The sequence below is a fragment of the Erinaceus europaeus genome, chromosome 4 (assembly GCF_950295315.1).
Source record: "Erinaceus europaeus chromosome 4, mEriEur2.1, whole genome shotgun sequence".
NCBI lineage: Eukaryota > Metazoa > Chordata > Mammalia > Eulipotyphla > Erinaceidae > Erinaceus > Erinaceus europaeus.
In genome coordinates, this window is record NC_080165.1 from 74,973,452 (window position 1) to 74,996,643 (window position 23,192).

Consider the following 23,192-nt stretch of genomic DNA (forward strand, 5'->3'; position numbering starts at 1 on the left):
ATACATCGAAGAGAGTCTATTTTTAATATGTTCTTGTCTCAGCGTTCTTTGCTTGAATAGCATCTATCCATTTCTTTCTCCCTTTCCATAGTTTAAAGTCATCATATATTTCTATGACTTGTGTTCCTGGGTCTGTTACTGTGCCATGCTTTTTGAGAGTTGAAATGTTCTTTGTTTCTTTCTCTGTGGCACTTCTTTTAGTAACTCTTACATGGTAGGTCTGGTAAGGCAAATTCCCTTAGTTTTTGTATGCTTGGTACTATTTTGATTGCTCCTTTATATCTGAATGCTAGTCTTGCAGGGTAAAGTATGTACAGCAGTTGTTTTTTAAAATCTTGAATATACCACTCTATTCTCCCCTGGCCTCCATGACTCCTACAGAAAAGTCTAATGTAGACTGATTACAATGCTTTTATAGGTCACTTTCTTCTCTTCCCTGTCAGCTTGTAAAATTCTTTCCCTAGTTTTTACACATCTGTTTTGGTTTCTGTTGTTGATCAGCAGATAGTGCCAGGCTCTGTTTTGTATATGAATTGCAGCAAGGAGGGGAGTTTTGAAGTGAGGTAGTATTACGGTGCCTGATGTCCCTTAAACAGAGCAGGGGGGTGGGGGAGTGGGGAGGGTAAGAGGATCCCAGGCCTCCTCCTCTTGTCAGACTGTTTCTAAAAGTGGGGGGTTAGAGTGTTATGTGGAAAACTGACAAATGTTACATATGCACCAAGTACTGTCAACTATAAAATATTAATTTCCCCCCATACCTAATAAAGAGTGGGAAAAAAGTGGGAACTCTGATGTGACGTCAAAGTCAGTTACCCACTTGCAGTGTGTGGTCTGACTGCATTCACAAGCACCTCTATGGCAGATGGGTACACCTTAGTTTTTGGTAGGCTTCCTGGCTGCCTTAAGTGTAGGAGTTTGGTTCCCTGATGCCCCTAGATGGCTCCCTGGGGTTTATTAAAGAGCCCATAGCTTCTCCAGCTCTAAAGAGCAATCCCAACCTCTTTTTCTTAAACCACTTGTTGACTGAGCAGTTCCAGTCTGCCCTGGAAGTCCACCATGTGGATTTGAAGTAAATGCAAATATGGCACCTGTTGGCAGTGCTGTGTTTCTGTTTGAGTCATTCTCTTTCTCAACTCCTGCTCTTGCTGCCCACACTCAATCACCAACCATCAGATTGTGATATTCTTTTTTTTTTTAAACCAGAAATTCCAGCTGTTCTCTGATGAAATTCACTGAGTTATTTTGTTGTAATATTTGTTTTCTGGAGGAGAGCCAATTTTCCATGACTAGGTAGTCATAGCTCTATGCCAGAAGCCCCTTTATGAATCAATTTTAAACAATCCTATGAATACTTACTGTCTTTCACGACTGATGTTATTGCAGATGAGAGCTATTTCCTGACTCCAACCTCTCACTGTCAGCACAATTTTGTGCTGGAAATAATTTAAATCTTTTGAGATCAACTGTATAACATCATCTAATGCCTATTGCATCTGACCTTCTCTACTGTAATCCACAGACAAAATCATTACTTCTCTCTTTGTCCAATGTTTTCCAGAAGCATAAACAAGGTATAGGGATTAAAGTAAGTAGGAGAAAGAGAAGATGGCAAGAACCACTGTAAACTATAGTGGTGGAAGGAAAATGTATTGAAAATACAAATCAAAGGTAGAAGAAAAATAGAGAAAACTATAAAAAGTATATGGAAAGAAATGGATCTACCCTATGACCCAATAATTCTTCCAGGGATATATCCTAATGAAACTGAAGTACACATACCCAAAGAGCTATATGTATACCTATGTTTATAGCAGCACAGTTTGTAATAGCCCCAACTTGGAAGCAACCTAGGTGTCCAACAACAGATGAGTGGCTGAGAAAGTTGTAGTATATATACACCACGAAATACTATTCAACTATCAAGAATGATGAAGTCACCTTCACCTCATTTTGAATAGAGCTTGAAGGAAACATGTTAAGTGAGATTAAGTCAGAAAGAGAAGACTAACTATGGGATGATCTCTTTCAGGAGAAAAGCTTAGGGAACAAAAACAGAAAGAGAAGACAAAAAAGTAAAATTTGGACTAGTTTGGTGTCTTCACCAAAGCAAGCGAGTGGTGGGAGAGGGTTGGAGGGAGTCTTTGGGGGGTCCTGGTGCATGGATAATAGACCTAGTAGGGGGTGAAAGTGTTTTGCAATTACCTATCATGGGAAGATGAGAAATGTTATCCATGTGTCAACAACTGTACTGTAAACCATCAACTCCCCATTAAAGAAAAAAATACAGAGAAAATCCAAGTCCTCTGAAAAAAATATTTAAACAGCAGCAGCAACAACTACTCAAATCATTGTACATGTGCAAAACTGCTAAGAGAGCTACTGAACCCATTTTTTCCCTTTATTTAGAGGGTCTTGAAAGAAACAAAGTTTTGGAGAGAAACTACATCAATACTCTAATATTCACAAAGCTCCCCGGTTACCATTCATACTACTCCCAGGTAGTGCAAAGATTTTGACCTAGGACCTTGCAAATGTTAAGATCAGCACTCTATAGTAGGCCAGCTATCTTCTGGCCCTAAAATAATTTTCAGAAACAGAAATATCAAGGGAATTAATGCAAAGGATAAGGAAAAGTGGTTATACTTAAATATATTTATGTTATCAGGGATGACTCTAGAAAATCATCGATATGTTTTATCAAAACTAAGCCAGTCAAATAAATTCACATACTTTACTGGGCTGTGGAAACAGCTTAGTGTTAAAGCACAGAACTTGTGTGCATGAAGTCTCAACATTAATCTCTGGCACTACATCTGTCAATGCTAACCAGTGTTCTCTCATACATGAACATAAAAAATATATAAAATAATTTCTGGAGGCAAAACATTTTTTGGAAGGATAGCTCTTTCTAACATTTTTTTTTTTTTTGCCTCCAGGGTTATTGCTGGGACTCAGTGTCTGCACCATGAATCCACCGCTGCTGGAGGCCATTTTTTTCCTTTTGTTGCCCTTGTTGTTCATCAGTGTTGTTGTTACTATTATTGTAGTTGTCATTGTTGGGTAGGACAGAGAGAAATTGAGAGGGGAGGGGAAGACAGAGGGGGGAGAGAAAGACAGACACCTGCAGACCTGCTTCACTGTCTGTGAAGTAAGTCCCCTGCAGGTGGGGAGCCGGGGGCTCGAACCGGGATCCTTAGCTGGTACTTGTGCTTTGCACCACATGAGCTTAACCTGCTGTGCCACTGCCCGGCCCCCTCTTCCTAACAAATTTACCAATATATATATATATGTAAAAAAATACAAACTCCAGAAACTTGGGGGTTGAAGAATAAAAAAAAAAATAACAGAAACATTTTCTCAAAGAATGGAATAAATTGGCTGTCTTTCCTATTATCCCCACTCCTCTGACACATACACACACTCCCATTCCCAGTGCAGGTCAGGAAACTCATTTGTCTGGAGAGTATTATTTTAGAACTCCAATGCTTGGAATCCTAATATGGAACTATACTACATCAAGCACTAACCTCCAAAGTTTTCAGAACATAGACATTCAACATAATAGTTGTCCTGGATTAAATGGCAGGAAAAATAAATGGGATTTCAAATTTATGTTACCACAAGAGTACTGAAAGGGTGAAATAAGATTCAACAGCAAAACACTATAGATTAAAAACCTCAAGGTATTACATATGATAAAAAGGGTAAGAAATATATATATATATATATATATGGAGAGAATGAATAATACAGGGAAAGGAGGAAGCACAAATGTCTTACATTTGTTTATTATCATTTTATATGAAAATTCTATAAAACAAGAAACCCAAATTAGAGAAAAGTAAAATACATTAACATAACATTTGGGATGAAAATATATAGTTCTTCAGAATTCAGACACGACAGTAAAGAATCTGCTGTTTTGAAAAAGAAAAAACTTCATGAGATGGTCTGAGATATATTTTTCTACTGCAAAGAGATCTATTTCTTGTATTGCCATTTTGGCTGTTACAATTTATTCCAACACTATGCAACCTCTTAAACATTTTCTGGTTTAATTCAATAAAGTACACACACTTCTGAGATAAAATTGTGTTATGGGGGCCAGGCGGTGGCGTACCTGGTTAAGTGCACACATTATAGTGTACAAGGACCCAGGTCCAAGCCCCCAGTCCCTACCTGAAGGGGGGAAAGCTTTATGAGTGGTGAAGTAGGGCTGTAGGTGTCTCTTGTCTCTTTCTCTTTCTACCTCCTTCTCCCCTCTCAATTTCTGTCTCTACCCAATAATAAATAATTTAAAAAATATTATATGTTATATCTGAAATTCCATCTTACACCTGTGAGAATGATCTACTCAACAAAGGAAGAAGTTACAAGTATTGGCAAGGATGTGAAGAGAAAAAAGCTTTAGTAAATTGTTGCTGGAAATGCAAATTGGTTCAGCCTCTATGTAAAACAGTATAAAAATCCTTAAATAAATAGAAGTGTCAATTACCTTATGAACCCGCAGTACTACTACAATGGGTATGGAAACATTAATTCAAAGGGATATATGCATCTCTATGTTTATAGCTACATTATTCACAATAGGCAAGAAACAGAAGCAATCTAAATGCTCAACAACAATTGGATAAGGAAGTTATGGGATATATATATATATATTCAATATAATAATACTCTGCAATTTTAGCAGACAATATTGTATCCTTTGGGATAAAATGGATGGAACTGAAGGTGATTATGCTTAAGTAAACAAGTGAAATGCAACTACTGTTTTTGCTCATATGTGGAGCATATGTAACTGAAACACATGAAATTACAAAAAGAAAGAAAGAAAAAAAAAGAGTGGCTAAACTTTAAGACTTTATTAAAAAAAGAGTGGCTAAACTTTAAGACTTTATTGGGGGAGGGGAGGCACAGAATTTTGGTGGTGGGTGTAGTCTGAAAATATACCCCTGTAATCCTATATTATTATATCACTAGTAATATTATAAATCATTATTAAATCAGTAATAAAATTATGTATTGGGAGTTGGGCGGTAGCACAGTGGGTTAAGCGCACATGGTGCGAAGTGCAAGGACCTGTGTAAGGATTCCAGTTTGAGCCCCCGGCTCCCCACCTGCAGGGGGTTGGTTGCTTCACAAACAGTGAAGCAGGTCTGCAGGTGTCTATCTTTCTCTCCTCTTCTCTGTCTTCCCCTCCTCTCTGCATTTCTCTCTGTCTTATCCAATAACGATGATAACACTAACAACAATAATAACTACAACAACAATCAAACAACAAGGGCAACAAAAGGGGGAAAAGAATTAAAAAAAAAAACCTTAAACTACAGTAAGAATATAAACATACCTATACATTATAAATAAATAAATAAATAAATAAATAAATAAATAAATAAATAAAACAAAACAAAACCAAACCGTCTGGGTGTATGGATCAACCTGCTAATGTCCTTGTCCACTGGAGAAACAATTACAGAAGCCAAAACTCTCACTTTCTGCACCCCATAAAGAATTTTGGTCCATATCTCCAGAGGGAGAGAAATGTTAGGAGAGGTTGACCAAAGGTCTCCAATTCCATCAAAAGCCCGGGAGAGAAGAGTTTGAAAAAAGGAAGGACATTCAAAAGTAGTAATATGTGTAGGTGTGACTTAGAAATGAAGAAAAGGCAGGACCATAGGAAAAAAAAAAGGAGATACACACACACACGCACACGCACACGCACACGCACACGCACACACACAGAGAGAGACAGTTATAGAAATAGTCAACCTGTTATCTGTGACCTTGGGAGAACTACTCCAGTTTCCACTGGAGGGGTATGGAGACACAGAACTCTGGTGGTGGAACAGTGTGGAATTATACCTGTTATATTATAATTTTGTAAATCATTATTAAATATATAATAAAAATTAAAGAAAAAACAAAAACATTTCAAGTAACTCAACAGCTTTTCATGAAGAAAATACTCAATAAATTGGGTATAGAAGGAATTTACTTCAACCAACTTAATGTAGGCCACATATAGCCCATAGCTACTATCATTCTTAATGGTAAAAACTTAAAAGTCTTCCCCCTAAGATCAGGAACAAGACAAAGACAACTACTTTTACTTTTTTTTATCCAATATAGTATTTAACATTCTAGCAAAAGTAATTAGGCAAGAAAAAATACATTAGAAGTGTTCAAATAAAGGAAGCAAAATCACCTCTGCAGAGGCCATGACCTTTTATACAAAAAATACTAAAAGCTCCATAAAAATATTAGAACAATAAAATTAGGGGCCAGGTGGTTGGTTCAGTGCACATGTTATAATGCAGAGGACTTGGGTTTCAATACCATGGTTCCCATCTGCTGGGGAAAGCTCTGCAAGTAGTGAAGAAGTGTTTCTGTCTTTCTTCCTCTCTGTCTTCCACTTCTCTCTAGATTTTTGTCTTTATCCAATAAATAAATAAAATAAATAATAATAAAGTCAGTACATTTGCAGTATCAACATACAAATAATCAAGAATGCCTATATATACTAACAAGCAACTATTTGAAAAAGAAACAAGGAGAGCAAGTCCACGGATCATAGCAGCAATAGTAATAAAATACAAAGAAAGGCAGTGCAATACAAAGGTATAAGTATAAATAAGAAGCTGAATGTCCTGTTTAACTAAAAACTATTAGGACATTGATGAAGACATAAAATAAATGATAAGATATACTATGTTGCTGGACTGGAATTAATATTGTTAAAATATCCACTCTACCAAGCAACACAGACATATATAATTCAATATAATTTCTAGCAAATTACAGTGGCATTTTTCTGGAAAACAAAACAAAATTCTAGAACTTGCATAAAAACATTAAGATTCCAAATAAACAAAACAGTCTTAAGGAAAAAAAAAATGAAGAGGAGACCAGGCGGTGGCCCACCAGGTTAAGCGCAGACAGCACAAAGCACAAGGAACCATGCAATGATATCCCACCCAACCCCCCAGCACCCCGCCTGCAGAGGGGGTCGCTTCACAAGCGGTAAAGCAGGTCTGCAGGTGTCTATCTTTCTCCCTCTCTATCTTCCCCTCCCCTCTCAATTTCTCTCTGTCCTATCAAAATAAATAAATAAATAAATAAATAAATAAATAAATAAAAATTTACAAAAAAAAAAAAATGGCCAAAGGAGCAGTGCATTAGCAGTACAGGCACCAAGCCCCAGTGATAACCCTGAAGGCAAAAAAAAAAAAAAAAAGTGAAGATAAGAGATACTACACTTTCAAACTATATTACAAGCCTATAGTAATAAAAATATTACAGTGGTACCATAAAATTAGACACAAGGACCAATGAAAGAGTTCAGAAACAAACCCACACTTAATTTTGATAATGAATCTTTGACAAGGCACCAAGAATATGTTAACAGGAAAAGATTAGCTCCTTCAGTAAATGGTGCTAGGAAAACTGAAAAAATGCAAAAGAATGAAATTTGACCCTAGTCTTATGCTGTTCATAAGAATTAAGTAGAAATTGATTTATATTTAAGACCTGACTATTAACCAAAAGCAAGAAACAACAAATGCTAGAGAGGATGTGAAATTAGAAACACTTTATATATTAATACTCTGGTGGGACTATAAATTGGCACATACAATATGGAAAGTTCTCAAAAATTAAAAAAAACAGGAGCTGGGCAGGGGCGCACCTGATTTCTAGTTTTATCAATTGACAACTTCAGAAAAGTAAGGAGTTGACATAATTTAGGAAGTGTCTAAATCTATCTTGAAATATTTGTTCTAACCTATCCTAGAAAATAGTTACAAAGAAGATGTACTTCAACATAATACCAGCAAAAGAAATCTTTTTTCTTTAAAATTTATAAATATATATAATGGGACTTTCTAAGCATTTTGAGTCTTCAGAAAGGCATCTTACATTTGCAATTAAAAACTAAAATTATGTATGAAAAGTTTTTATGGGCACTACAATGTTGCTATGGATTTTATTTTGAACTTGAAAATATTCTTTGGCTTACCCGTTGCATGTAACAAACTAGCTTCTACTTTGTGGGGAACTCTTGGTGGAATTTTCATAGATGCACGAATCTGGTAAAAACTAAGGTAAAATAAACAAAAAGGGGTCATTTCAAAACAAAATTTGAAAATATGCAATGCCCAATTATTATATATTTACATGACTTAAATTTAAAAAAATGGTTTGCTATATCACTTATATTTATTATTGGTGAAAAACAACAGCATTCAGATTCACAGATCAAATATTAACATGGCATAAATGAAAAACAAAGGAAGTCAGCATGTAAAAGAGGACTAAGAATTAGGAGAAATACATATGGTGTTTCTTTTTAGGGTTGGGGAGATAGTATAATAGGTATGTAAAAAGATTTTCATCCCTAGGCATTGAGGTCCCAGGTTCAATCCCTAATACCACCATAAGCCAGAACTGATCTCTCTGTTATCTTTCTTTCTGTATCTTATTTAAAAAATAAATTAAAAGTATATTAAAAATAAATTATAAAATATTTATTTTAATGAGAGAATCCAGAGCACTGCTCATCTCTGGTTAATGACTGTACTGGGGATTGAACCTGGAACCTCAGGGTTTGAGCTCAGCTTCCCACCTGCAGGGGGAATGTCCCATATGTGGTGAAGCAGGTCTTTCTCTCTTTTTATTTTTCCCTCCTCTCTCAATTTCTCTCTGTCCTATCAAACAGAACAGAAAGAAAAAAAAAAAGGGAAAAAATGGCCCTGGGATCAGTGGATTTGTATTGCCCACACCAAGCCCCAACAATAACTCTGGTGGCAAAGAGGGAGACACTTAAAAACAAGAACAATGTTTGTGTTTTAATATCATTCCTCAGCAGATTCATATCTGTCATGGAGAAAACACAAGATTACTAAAAGCTAAATCAACATTATAAATCAAAGATGAGTTCAAATGTTCACTGGGAAGTTGAACAATGATTACTTTTCTTTAAAGCTTCTTAGGTAAGCTATTATGTTCTTAGATTTATTCATTTATTCAAACAGTGAGAAAAGGAAAGGATAAAGTAATGCTCCACTCTAAGATAGGATCCCAGGGAATGAACTCAGGGCCTCAGACATGCATGTCTTGTGCTCTAACTTCTGAGTCACCTCTTTGACCACTAGTTTAGACCATTAAATAATACAAATATAGTTATTAATATAAATTGCTAGGGAGGTATGTCTTTGTAGAGAACACACAGTCAGGTCAAAATGCCAGAATTAAAAAAAAGAAGGCCAGGGTGGTAGTACAAAAGTAGTGTTCTAGACTTTCATGCCTGAAGTAGCACAGGCCATAGGCTTAATCCCAAACACCACTACATGCCAGAGCTGAGCAGTGCTCCGGTCTTTTCTCTTTCTCCCCTATGAAAATAAAATCTCTTTGAAAAGAGGATTTGATATTGAGTAATCAATGATGAATGAATGAAAGGGAAGAAACTTAAGTCAGTATGTTTGTTGGCTTATTTGTTTTATGGAGCTGTGGCCATCTTGTGATTGATAGTGGCTTACAAAATCATAATATTACAGGGTATAATTCCACATTGCAACCACCACCTCTAAGCTTAGTTTTTAAAGGTCTTGTTACATTTTTTTTTTTTTATATAGATACATGCCTTCTCTAAGATAACAAGCAAGAGGATAAGAGACCATAAAAAAGAGCCATCAGATGTATAACTGGGGACAGCCTATGGTCTATAAAAGGGTTTCATGCCTGAGGCCAAGGTCCTAGGTTCTAACACTAGTAGAAGCACCATAAGTTAGAAGATAGTACTTCGGTCTCTCTCACTGGCTGTATCTTTCTCTTTGTATTTCTCCTGCATTAATAAAAATAAAAATATGTATTAAAAAAACAGAGCTGAGTCTACCCAACTAAGGCTATTTTCTATCAACTAACACCCAGTCACTCTGCCAGTTGACTGTGAATTGATGAGTGAGTCTAACAAAGACTAGCCAAGTCAGCCTAAATCAACAGATTCAGTTGATCCAGACTTTGAAGCAAAAATAAATGTTATAGTGGTGCCAGTGGCTTTGTGTGTGATGTCAGACTTAATCCATGTTGCTTTCTGCTACTGAAAGGATCTTTTGCCTTCATTCTTTGCCTGTCTAGATCTTACCCACACTTAGATCCTTACCGACCACAATACTTTTCTTAACATACTAATCCAAAAGGATGTCCTTTTGTTTTGAGTCCTAGAATGGGTACTTCCTATATATACTTGCTATATGTACTATATCTAAGCTCTATCATGTATGATTTGTTTATCACTTAGCTATTTTGTATATATTTTATTCCCCTCATTATCTGTTTTTTACGAGCAGAAGTGAGATCAAGATTTTTTTTTATTACAATCCTTTCAATGCTCAGTAGAAAATCATTAGCACATGTTAAATACACCTAGCATTATGAATGAATTCAAGTGAATAATTCCAAGTAATCTGTTTAAAAAGGGAAATTTATCTGTGAAAGTAATTATTTAAATGTTGTTCATGCTTTTCATATGTATGCTAGGAAAAAGGTACATTACTAGATTTACATTAAAATACACACCCTCTTTGAAATAAATCCACATTGTAGAATTTGTTTAGCTCCACGGAGAATTCAACCATTGCCTGAACTTCAGTCATTTTTAATTTATACTGAGAAGACAAATCTGATAACAGCACCTTGGTTAAAGAAGAGAGAAAAATCAGAAGTACAATAAAACAATACAGGCTTATAAAAAAAACCCCAGTAATATTTAAATATTAAAGTATGACATATAAGCAGGAAAAACTGAGCCGATCCATTAAGTGTACATTAATTAGCCTAACCCAATGAAATAGCATGAAAACCTTTACTTACTAGATAGATTTGTAATATACTTTCTAAACTGCAATGCTTTAAATCTTATTTCTGAGAATGCTTTTACTAAGATTTCTCTTTTCTTGACACTTATATGATAAATGAATTTTGAAATTGCTTATTATAAAAAAACTAACTTTTTAAAGAAACAATAAGCTATCTATTCATTTCAGCTATTACATATAAAGATAATTTCAGTACCAAAAAGAGTAATAAGCATTCTTTAATCACTACTCAAAATCATTATATGGATTTTGTTAGGTAGAAAGTTTTAAAAATAACTTTTTAAATTGGAGAAAAAAAAAATCCTCTCCCCACTTCATTACAAAACGGAAAATATTTTCAAGGAGGTTTAAGAAATATAAAGAGGAAAAAGAAAAACAATCAGAATTCTACCACCAAAGTATTTACTTTGGTATATATTCTTCCAATGTGTGACTTATCTGTACAATGCTTTTTAAAAAATTATCTTTATTTATTTATTGGATAGAGACAGGTAGAAAGGGAAAGGGGTGATAGGGAGAGTGACAGAGAGACACCTGCAGTACTGCTTCACCACTTGTGAAACTTCCTCCTGAGGTGGGGACCAGGGGATCAAACCTGGGTCCTTGGGCATTGTAACATGTGCACTCAACCAGGTGCACAACCACCCAGCCCCTACAAAGTCTTTATACATGTGATCAAACCACATATATATTTTAAATGTTAATTTGATTTACTATTTGATGAACATCTAGGAAATATAATTTGTTAGCTATTATACTGTGAATGGTGCAATTTGAACATTCTCCTTTAGGGATATTAGTGGCCTTCATAATTGCTTAATAGAAGAATATGGTCCCCTAAAAAAGGTCATTGTGCCAACCTAACTTCCAATGTGTCCTGGAACCCTACCTCCCCAGGGCCCTACCCCACTAGGAAAAGGCAGAGACAGGCTGGGGGTATGGACTGACCTATCAATGCCCATGTCCAGTGGAGAAGCAATTACAGAAGTCAGACCTTCCACCTTCTGTACCCCATAGAGATATTTGGACCATACTCCTAGATTAGGAAACTATAAATAATAAAGAACAGGAAACTTTCCAATGAAGGGGATGGGATTTGGCATCTAGTGGTGGGAATACTATGAACTATACCCCTCTTATCCCACGATCCTGTTGATCATTATTAAACTATTAATAATAATTTTTAAAAAAGAAGCTGAAAAATAAGAAAACATGGGAGTCAGGCGATAGCGCAGTGGGTTAAGCACACATGGCACAAAGCCCAAGGACCAGCGTAAGGATCCCAGTTTGAGCCCTGGGCTCCCCAGCTGTAGGGGAGTCACTTCACAGGCGGTGAAGCAGGTCTGAAGGTGTCTATTTTTCTCTCCCCCCACTGTCTTCCCTTCCTCTCTCCATTTCTCTCTGTCCTATCTAACAATGACAACATCAACAACAATAATAACTACAACAACAATAAAAAACAACAAGGGCAACAAAAGGGAAATATATATATATAGAAAAATAAGAAAACACAAAGCAGAACTTGGACTGGGTTTAGGGTATTGCACCAAAGTAAAAGGCTCTGGGGTGAGGGGAAGGGTTCAGGTCCTGGAACATGATGTCAGATTGTTATGTGGAAAGCTAAGAAAAGTTACTCATGTACAAAGTACTGTATTTACTACTGACTATAAACTATTAACCCCTAATAAAGAAAAAAAAAGTCACTAGACAATTTCACTACAGTGGGGCTGTCACAGACTGAACTTACACAAAGCTACATGCTATATATATGAACTTATGCCATATACAGTGAAGCCTGTAATTAACCAAAATGTCATTATGCAGTACATATCTATCTTTCAAAATCGCACTGTAATAATCATTGTTATCAGTATACATGCCTCAAAAGGCAATTTTGCATAACAAAGTGTTGAAAGGCCATCCTGCACTAATCCTGTTTATGCATTTCTTTTAAGCAGAGGCATTACTTTTGTTCTAGATAATTTTTTCAAGAACGTGTAGCAATCAGAGAAGCTAGAGGTAGTGTCTCAAAGTGAAACAAAAGGAAGATTTATTTGCTGTCTCAAGTAATAAAGTCTCCCTCTGAAGCATACCTCAGGCAGGTTTATTATTGTCCATTATAAAAAGTTCTTTTCTCTTAGCTCAGGGTTGCTCTCCTATAGTACAAATTACTCATATGCAGCCATTTCCCTGTACTTTAAGTAGTGTCACTGTTGTGAGGATGAACCAGTCTTGTCTTTGATCCAGACTCACATCACATCCATGGCACTGTGATAGGCTGTTAGCATGCAAATGTGATAAAACTTCGAACCTTGCATAGTTCTTAAAATGGACAAAGAAACTTGACAAATATTCCACTCTATTATGAGTTAAATGCAGAAGAAATACCATATTCTTACCTCTGCTGATCAAAACTTCATTCTGACAATAAATAATCTTGTACTTCCGTTACTGATCTTTATTAAAAATATATTGTTTTCCCCTATGACAAAGAAAATATAACATTTCAAACAAAATATCAGAGGTTATAATTCATTACTTAAGAATTTCAATTTAGCTGAAATTTAAATATTTCCGGACTTCTCTCCACAGAGGCTGGACCAATTTACATTCTCACCAGCAAAGCAAAAGCTGTGGTATATATACACAATGGAATACTATACAGCTATCAAGAACAATGAACCCACCTTCTCTGACCCATCTTGGACAGAGCTAGAAGGAATTATGTTAAGTAAGCTAAGTCAGGAAGATAAAGATGAGTATGGAATGACGCCACTCATCAACAGAAGTTGAGAAAGAAGATCTGCAAGGGAAACTAAAAGCAGGATCTGACTAAATTGAAAGTAGGGCACCAAAGTAAAAACCCTGTGGTGAGGGGTAGACATGAGGCTTCCTGGGCCGGTGGAGGGGTGGGGGGTGGGGGTGGGGGGTGGGGGGTGGGATGGGATACAGTCTTTTGGTGGTGGGAATGGTGTTTATGTACACTCTTAGTAAAGTGTAGTCATATAAATCACTAGTTAATTAATATGAGAGGGGAAAAATTAATTGTATTGTCTCGAAGTTTTTAAAACACACACTGAGTCTTCTTAATATATAGGCTGTGTATTTGATATGCGGACTCTCTCAAAAGCCTAGACCAAGTAGATCAGAGACAACCAGTGGCACAGCTGTTTACAAGATACTGGGTACTATACAGCAAACCCTAACAAAAGGACTTTTCAAAGTTAACCCAATTACCAAATAGTGTGATGATAACTAACTATCCATTGTCTTTTTGAACCCTAAGACAGCAGGAACCTCACATCTCCACTATAGAGCCTATATTTCTCCCAGTCCTGGAACCTTAGGATACGGCTCATTTTCCCCACATGCCTCTCCCAATCCATATCAAATAATATTGCATCAGCCGATCACAACCTAATCAATGCAACAATTGCCACCTCAACATGCTTCAGCTCAGACTGTGTCCAGAGACTTCAGGTGTGGAATGACAGCCCTTCAGCTTCATTACTCGGGTGAGACCTTTCCTTTCATAGCATTCTCTAATTCCATCCCAGGTGGATCACTTTCTAACAAAGTCCCAAAACCTAGATATACACCAGGTTCTGTGAGAGAGAGCATATGTTCACACGTATCCACAAACAAGTGCAAAATATATACCTGAGAAAGCAGAATTACACTAGAGTTTGCAGTGAGTACCCCCCCCCCCCCCCCGAACACTTCCTCTCCACTATTCCAACCTTTGGGTCCATGACTGCTCAACAATTTGTTTGGCTTTGTATGTTAACTCTCTTTTCAGCCACCAGGTTCCAGATGCCATCAGGATGCTGGCCAGGCTTCCCTGGACTGAAGACCCCACCAATGTGTCCTGGAGCTCTGCTTCCCCAGAGACCCATCCTACTAGGGAAAGAGAGAGGCAGACTGGGAGTATGGACCAACCAGTCAACGTCCATGTTCAGCTGGGAAGCAATTACAGAAGCCAGACCTTCCACCTTTTGCAACCCACAACAGGTCCATGCTCCCAGAGGCATAGAGAATGGGAAAGCTGTCAGGGGAGGGGATGGGATATGGAGATGGGGTGGTGGGAATTGTGTGAAGTTGTACCCCTTCTACCCTATGGTTTTGTTAATTTATTCTTTCTTAAATAAAAAAAATTTTAAATTAAAAAATTTAAATATTTCATAAGACTTAGGATACATTTTATTTTATTATTATTATTACTTCATTTTTTAACTTAAAAATATAGAGAAATATACAGCGAGCTATCAGAGCACTACTCAGCTCTGGCTTAAGGTGGGGCTGGGAACTGAACCAGGGACTTTGGAACTTCATGCATGAAAGTCTTTTGTATAACCATTATGCTGTTTCCCGAGCCCAGAATAAGCTCTAAAGATTTGCTTTTATCAACAGTCTCATTGACATTAACTATTGTATCTGTTAAGGGTTTCTAAAGTACATTTCAAGGTAAAATATTAAAAGAGTTCTTGTTTTGGAGGTTCATGAATACTCAAAACATAAGTTTTTATTTTTTATTTTCAGAATGTAGAATTCACTACTTTAAAATAACTTCCTGTAGTTTGGGAGATGGCACAGTGGGTAAGGTGCTGGACTCTAAAACAGACCAATCTCTGGTATTATATATGACAGTGATGCTCTGGATTGCTCCCCCTCCCTCTCTCTTTTTAATTAGTAAATCTGTTTTTTAACTTCCTGGTTAGAATTCATGACCAATACATATGTGTATATATATATATGTAAATCTAGGAGAAATATTACGTATACATAGCTATCTATGTAAACACAAATGTAAACTATGAGCTATTTAGGATATTTTGAATAACAGGTTAGCCATTTATGCTATGAATCTTTTTCACATTACAATTACTTACTATTGTTTAAAATTACTTGCTTTGTTTAAAAAAAAAACCCTTTTTAAAATTTCTTATTAGTGATTTAATAATGACTAACACAATTGTAAGAAACAGGGGTACAATTCCATATAGTTCCCACCACCAGATTAGTGAAGCAGATCTGCAGGTCTCTCCCTATCTCCTCTCAATTTCTATCTGTCCCGTGGAGGGGGATGGGGGAAGTCACTGTTTCCCAACAACTTAAGGAATCTGACCAGAATAACTTATATTTTGTTCTGTTGACTGTCTCAATTGAAAAACAAACCTCAGAAGCAGACCAAAAATAGTAATAGTTCTCTCTGAAAAATACTAAAAAACAAAGTTTTCCTGAGAACCTATGCTTTCTTTTCTTTTTTTTTTTTCCAGTCTATCAGTAAGTTTGTTATCAAATAGACCTGGATTTTAACTCAGAATTTCTAAGTTTCAATCTTCTTAAGTAAAAATAGTATTTATAACTCCCAATCAAGTTTTAAAGTACTATATTCAAATATATAAAAACCAGTAAACGTGGCTCATATGATGGTACTCAATAAATATCTGGCTGTAATCCACTTTCTTAATTTTAATGGAAAGGAAATTTCTATTCAGAATAGTTCAACTTAACTAAATAGGTTACTTTAAGTTTCAATAGCCAAGACCTGAAAATATTTTCATTTAGATGTTATAGAGCCTTAAAGGGAAAAGAACTGATTTCCAATTAAAATCTTGGGTACAGGAAAAACTAGGAGGAAAAAATAGAGTATTTCAATGCTCTATCCAAAGAATTTTTCTATTGATTTTATACTTTACTCATATTTCACTGAAGCTCCCTTTACTTGGAGGATGATTTTTTTTTAAATTTCTTTATTGGGGAATTAATGTTTTACATTCAACAGTAAATACAATAGTTTGTACATGCATAATACTTCCCAGTTTTCCATATAACAATACAATCCCCACTAGGTCCTTTATCATACTAGGTCCTTTATGGACCTGTATTCTCCCCCCTCCCCACACACAAACCCTAGAGTTTTTTTACTTTGGTGCAATATGCCAATTCCAGTTCAGGTTCTATTTGTGTTTTCTCTTCTGATCTTGTTTTTCAACTTCTGCCTGAGAGACAGATTATCCCATATTCATCCTTCTGTTTCTGACTTATTTCACTTAACACGAATTTTTCAAAGTCCATCCAAGATCGGTTAAAAATGGTGAAATCACCATTTTTTATAGTTGAGCAGTATTCCATTGTGTATATATACCACAACTTGCTCAGCCTTGGAGGATGATTTTAAAGTCCTATCAGAACAAGATCCTTGGCAATATACTAATATGATTACTACAGTGGCAAAAAAGTTAAAGATTTTATAGTACATAACTGATGATAGCCTTTATCCTAACCATATCTGCCCGAGTAAGATAGATACTTTACAGAACTTCCATGTATGAGGACCCAGGTTTGATTCCCAGTATGTCATACACCAGCTCAAGGTAGTGTTCTGATCTGTCCTGTTCGACCTCATAAAATATATATTTTAAAACTTTTAAACATTTTTTAAAAACTGGAGTTTTCCATTACAAAAAGGCAAAACAACGGCAAAGGAAAGACAGGTTTAAATTGTGATGCCATTAAGCCCTAGCCTTCCTGCACAGACATTTATAGTTCTGCCAGTTGAAACCTTTGACTTAACTGGTAAGTGAAGACATCCAAGAGCAGGTATCAGAGATACCATTGGTCTAAAACAATCAAGAATGAAGCACATGCATTCTATAAGACAACTTCAAAGAGATTTCAATGAGAAATGCTTCTAGTTCAGAATATACTGATATTAAGAATTATTAAAAAGAAAAAAAAACTGCAGCAAGAGGACACTTCACAAAATTGAACAGAAATGCATCATTATGCTTACAATACTATACCTCTATATTTAAAACACAATTTAGAAATACCTCCTATATTGTGTCTGAAGATACCTAATCCCATATAAGGAGGTATGCTCTAAAATTCTCTGAATGTTTTCTTGGCTAGGAGATAAGCACCTGCCAAGATCATGCACAAGTCTCAGCCCCCAATGTTGCCCTCGATGTTGGTCAACATTGGTAGGGACTGCCCCATTCTCCAAAGGGAGGCTGGGTCAACAACGTGCCACTCTAGGAAGACAGGTCCCACAATGAGTGCAGCCTAGAATGTAGGAACATGTAGCTATAACTACAGAATGTGAGTTCAGACTGACAGGGATGCAGAGGTTACCACAGGCTCCTTGTGATGAGTACGGGCCCCAGATGAAATTGATGGGGTTTACAGTTAACAATATTTATATACTTTTCCCATATTTGGGAGCTACTCTCTGCCCTGATCCAGCTTTCTAGTCCTATTTCCAACTCTGACATCATCTCCCCAGACATTACCTTTAGCCAACCTGCATGTTAGCTATTGGTCTCAGGCAAAAATTGGTAGTTATAGGTCCCTTGGAATATACCTAAAATAGAACTATTAGCTTTTTCCAAAATGGAGACCCCAAATCTCATCGGCTATATTCTTGTCTTTAGGTTCCTGATTATTAATTTGTAATTTAGAGTTTTTGTTTGTTTTGCTTTATATCTTAATGCCTTTTTAGCTACTAAGTTCCAGATGCTACCATGATGTCAACTGGACTTTTCAAGGCAGACAACCTTATGATGTGTTCTGGAACCCCACCTCTCCAGAGCCCTACCACACTAGGGAAAGGCAGAAACAGACTGGGAGTATGGATTGACCTGCCAATGCCCATGTTCAGTGGAGAAGCAATTATAGAAGCCAGACCTCCCGCCTTCTGTACCCCATAATGATCCTGGGTCCATGCTGCCAGAGGGATAAAGAATAGGGAAGCTTTCAAAAGAGGGGATGGGATATGGAACTCTGATGGTGGGAAATGTATGGAATTGTATCCCTCTTATCCTACAGTCTTGCCGATCATTATTAAATCAATAAAAGAAAAAGGAGAAATAAAAAAAAAGTGGGGAGAAAGCTCAATGGATAGGATGTATGTGTCTTATCATAAGGATGTTTTGAACACTGGTACCATATGGTAGTATCATAGTATCATAGGAAGCTCCTATCTCTGGCATTTCTCTTTTACTCTCTCTCTTCCTCCCTATTTGCATGAAAACGTAGCCTAGGAGCAGTGAAATCATGCATATTTGAGGCCGTGGCTCCTCAAGAGTAAATGAATTAAAAAGGGGAGGTAGGGAGTTGGCTCAGTGGTAAAGTACCTAATTGTGTTGCATGTCTGAGGCCCTGGGCTGGATCCCTGGCATCACATGGAAAAACACAAAAAGAATAGGTCAGAACTCCATGAGTAGTGGAATAGTGTTCTGTGTTTACTTGCTTGCTTTCTCTTTCATTCATTTTTTTTCTTTGTAAAGAATGCTTTTCCCCCTACATCATCATACTGTTTCTTATACTTACTGATTTCTAAATTTTCTTCCTTACCACTCTTTTCATTCATTTTTAAAGATTCTCCCTGACACCTCAAGGAAAACATCAAAATAGTACCCTTGTCACATCCATATGCTTCCATCTTCACCCACACATGTAAATACATGCATGCATACATAAATCACATAAAACTTTTAACAAGTTTTTTTCTCAATTCTAGATTCAAAGTAAAAAAGAAATCCGTGTGTGTGTGTGTGTGTGTGTGTGTGTGTGTGTGTGTGTGTGTGTGTTTAACCCCCACCACCTAATCCTAAGGGCCTGTATATCTACCATACACAAAGTTAAAATATAAGACAACAGGAACTGATAAGAGTAATGAATGTATAACTTTTATTACTCCTTTCAGTGTCAAATCCTGACAAACAAAGGACTTATATGTTCTGCATACTGAATACTGCAGTAATCTGTTTCACTGTATATGAACATTAACTAATCTGGGCTTATCTACAGTGTACCAGCATTCTAATAAATTAAAAATAAAATAAAATTTTAAGCTAAATTCCAATTTGGTCTGGGATTTATGCATTCATTATACTCTTAGGACATAGTCCAAATGAAATCTTTAAAATCAATCATTTTTGTCTGCTCAAAGCACATTTAAATTATCAGGGTTTACTCTGACATTGAAAGGTTACTGGGTTGGGTGGCCACCCATTTTAACCCACATATTAAAAGTAGAGACAATGAAATACAGAAGTTAAGTGGGTTCTACAAACTAATGTCATGAGTCATCAATTGTCTGGGTCATCTGACTTCCACTCTGTCCCTGCTGTTCACCACAGATCCTTATTTTAACTTCCTGGGGCACAGAGTCAATTCACTAAAATACCATCAAAAATTTGTAAGCATTTGCTTTTTTAGTAATAATAACAAAAATAAAAAGATTTTCCCTTGAAGTGTGACAGACTTGCCTCCAGAAGTAGCAGTTATCTCTATTTGCTTTGGAAACATCATTTTAAAAAGTATTAACAGCTGAGAAACTCTTCACTTCCCACAATACACAATTATTACTGGTTCTTAAGAAAAAAAAAGTGCAGTTAAATAATACACCAGATCCTAAACTGTATCCCACTTTACCTTTAATGTCACTTTGATAGACTGTTATGACCTGATGGTTCCCTTCGATACAAGAGAGACAGGAAAACGTAACTCCTACCTGACACAGAGAATGTATAGAGTTTACTGTTTGTAGACTGCTTTGAGATTTCAGAGCAAAATGCATACTCCAGCTGGTCTTCAACCCTAGAACAAAGAGAAGCTTCACTGGTAGCAAATCCTTAAATAAGCAAATTCCTCCAAAATAACATAATATACCACTTCTTATACAGAAAAGAACTTTTAAGTAAGCCAACTCCCCCCACCCAGAGATTCAGTAACACCTGCAGGATTCCATCATTCCCATAGGTGTTTTTATTTGTTTTGTTTTGTTAGATAGAGAGTGAGAGGATGGGGTAGGGAGTGGAGGAAACTGTACCAACAATAAACTACCTGGCACAAGAACCCGGATTCTAGAGCATGGAGTGCTCTACTAGGTAAGCCGCCTCCTGACTTTTCTGTAAGCCAAATGTCAACCAAATTGATTTGGAGAAAAAAGAAAAAGGAAAATCCTCTAAAAACTGTTTAGAAAGTTCTTTTACCCAATTCAGAAATTAAATACTTTTGTGTTCATATATTTCTCCTTCAATAAGCACAGTAATCCTATTAATAGGAGTTATATTAAAGAGAACAGAAACCCTCAGGAAAATGATGTAATCAATTGCAATAAAACATACAATCAGCAACATTTTATAAAATAATTTTGGTCAAATTTCAGTTTAAGATAAGTCCTTAGCTGTAACTTCTAGAAAACTATAAAATTTCAAAACTTTATCTTCATGTTTCTAGGTCAGGTTTTGTTTTTTTTTGCCTCCAGGGTTATTGTTGGGGCTCAATCCACTGCTCCTGGAGGCCATTTTTTCCCTTTTGTTGCCCTTGTTGTCTTATTGTTGTAGTTATTATTGATGTCATCATTGTTGGATAGGACAGAGAGAAATGGAGAGAGGAGGGGGAGAGAAAGACACCTGCAGACTTGCTTCACCGCCTGTGAGGCTACTCCCCTGCAGGTGGGGAGCCGGGGGCTCGAACCCGGATCCTTATGCTGGTCCTTGTGCCACGTAAGCTGCACTACCGCCCGACCCCCCCTAGGTCAGGTTTTTAACGAATCGTAAACCTTTACACTATCACTAGGTCTGTATTCAAGCTGCTTCTCCTGTCAATACAAGTCTTAAAAAAAATAAAATCTAAGTTTTAAACTGTTAAGTATAACGTTTACTGCTACTATCACTCTTTTGAAGATACTTCCAGTCAGTGAATAAAGATGCAGAGATTTTTTTTAAATCAAATCAGAAGCCGGATTAAGAATACTAAGTGAACACCCAGCTTATGAAGAATCTAGAACTTTCAAAGATGTCATAAGCAGTAAAATCATTTTTTCGGACTTAAGAGGTCAGACCTACGCAAACAGAAAAAAAAGACGGGGGGGGGAGAGTGGGAGGTAGGAGGTGGGGGGGAGAGGTTTAAAGACTAGAAAGAGGATCAACAAAGTAAGGATGGGGCACGTACTATTCGAGCGCGATCAAGTGGGGTCCCAAGATTTGCTAAGAAATGGGAGATGGGGGGCGTGGGGGGACTCCTAAGATGAGGAGGTCGCGGACGATGAACTCTTCGCGTCAGGCGATGCTAAAGCAACACAAGGACCAGAAACTCACGAAGATGACGACGATGAAGTAGCGATGGGGGGGAGGAGAGGAAAAGAGCGCCAAAGGAAAAAAAAACACAAAAAAACATTAGAGGCATGTGACCCGTTTGCTGGTGAGGGTTATGAGGGCCGAGTGAGAGGAGCCGAGCCAGAGTCGGGATGCGCGACGAAGGTGAAGGAAAGAAACCCCGCGGTGCAAAAGGAGACAGACAGACACGCCTCAACCGAGGGGCCACCCCACCCGGGTGGAAAGACACGTGGGGTGGGGGGCGGCGAGGCTGAGAGCAGAAACCACCCCGGGGAGCGAGCACGGGGCTGAGCGGCGAGGAAGGAGCAGAGGGCGAAGTCGCGGCAGCCGCAGGACTGAGCTGCAGGAACAGCCGCCGGGGGACCCGCGCAGAGACGGGCAGCGGCGCAGCCGAGCAGGAGCCCAGGGCCCCCGTCACCCCGAGCGCACCCCGACCTTCAGCCCCGACAGCGCTGAGCCCAGGGGCCGGATTCCGACCCGGAGCAGCCGGGTGACGGGCCGGGGCGGGCGAGCTGGGGACGACGAGCCAGAGGCCGTTTCCTGGCCGGCCCGTGGGAAAGAGGGGCGGCGGGGAAGGGTCGTGGGTGTCGGGAGCCCGGAGAGAAGGAAGAGGACAGTTGAAGGGTTACCTCTCGCCCGGCTCGGCCTCCTCCACGCCTGTCGGAGTGAGACGCTCGTCCTGCTGGAAGAAGACGGCCCTGCCCGGGTCAGCACCATCCCGCCTCAACACCACCCCCCCGCCCCCTCACAGCGCCATCGCAGCCGCCGCAACTGAGCAGCCGGTTCGTCACCGCCGCTCGGCGACTGGCCCAACGCGGCCGGCGAGCATGCGCAGTCACCCTAGTCCCGAGGGAGCCCCGGCCGGCCGGCGCTACCTGCGATCAACAGGTCCCCCGGCCGTGTGGCCCCGCCCCCGTCTTCTCTCCCCTCCCCCTCCAGTCGGTTTCCTCCCACTCTGTTGGGATAGGTCCCGCCCCTCGAAGCTCCACGCCCCGCCTCCACACCGCCTCTCGATTCCCTCAGTCCGTGCTCATCTCCTGAGCCGAGATTGCGAGAGATTTGTCGGCCCTCCGAGCCTCCAGCTCCCAAGTTCCCGCGAGAACGGGAAGTGTACGTCAATAAAAAGGGCCTTTTCCAGTGGAAAAGCCAGACTGCCGATCTGGAGGGGGAGAAAGTGGGCTTTGATCGA

General features: G+C 38.2%; 1 protein-coding gene across 7 annotated transcripts in view; it reads right to left on the reverse strand.

Moving 5' to 3' along the window:
* Positions 1–22,890, reverse strand: part of FAM135A (family with sequence similarity 135 member A) — a 95,846-nt gene extending 72,956 nt beyond the window's left edge. For 2 of the 7 annotated variants that reach the window (XM_060189987.1, XM_060189986.1), the window contains exons 1-5: positions 22,633–22,886; positions 20,395–20,480; positions 13,274–13,356; positions 10,576–10,691; positions 8,018–8,097 (exon numbers count right to left, since the gene is read on the reverse strand). In XM_060189987.1, the coding sequence (XP_060045970.1) occupies positions 8,018–8,097; positions 10,576–10,652 (157 nt within the window). In that variant the 5' untranslated portion in view covers positions 10,653–10,691; positions 13,274–13,356; positions 20,395–20,480; positions 22,633–22,886. Of the gene's footprint in view, positions 1–8,017; positions 8,098–10,575; positions 10,692–13,273; positions 13,357–20,394; positions 20,481–21,839; positions 21,981–22,632 lie in introns of all 7 variants that reach the window. The other 5 variants (XM_060189983.1, XM_007529033.3, XM_060189982.1 and 2 more) reach the window with 5 other exon arrangements.
* Positions 22,891–23,192: the final 302 nt, after the last annotated feature.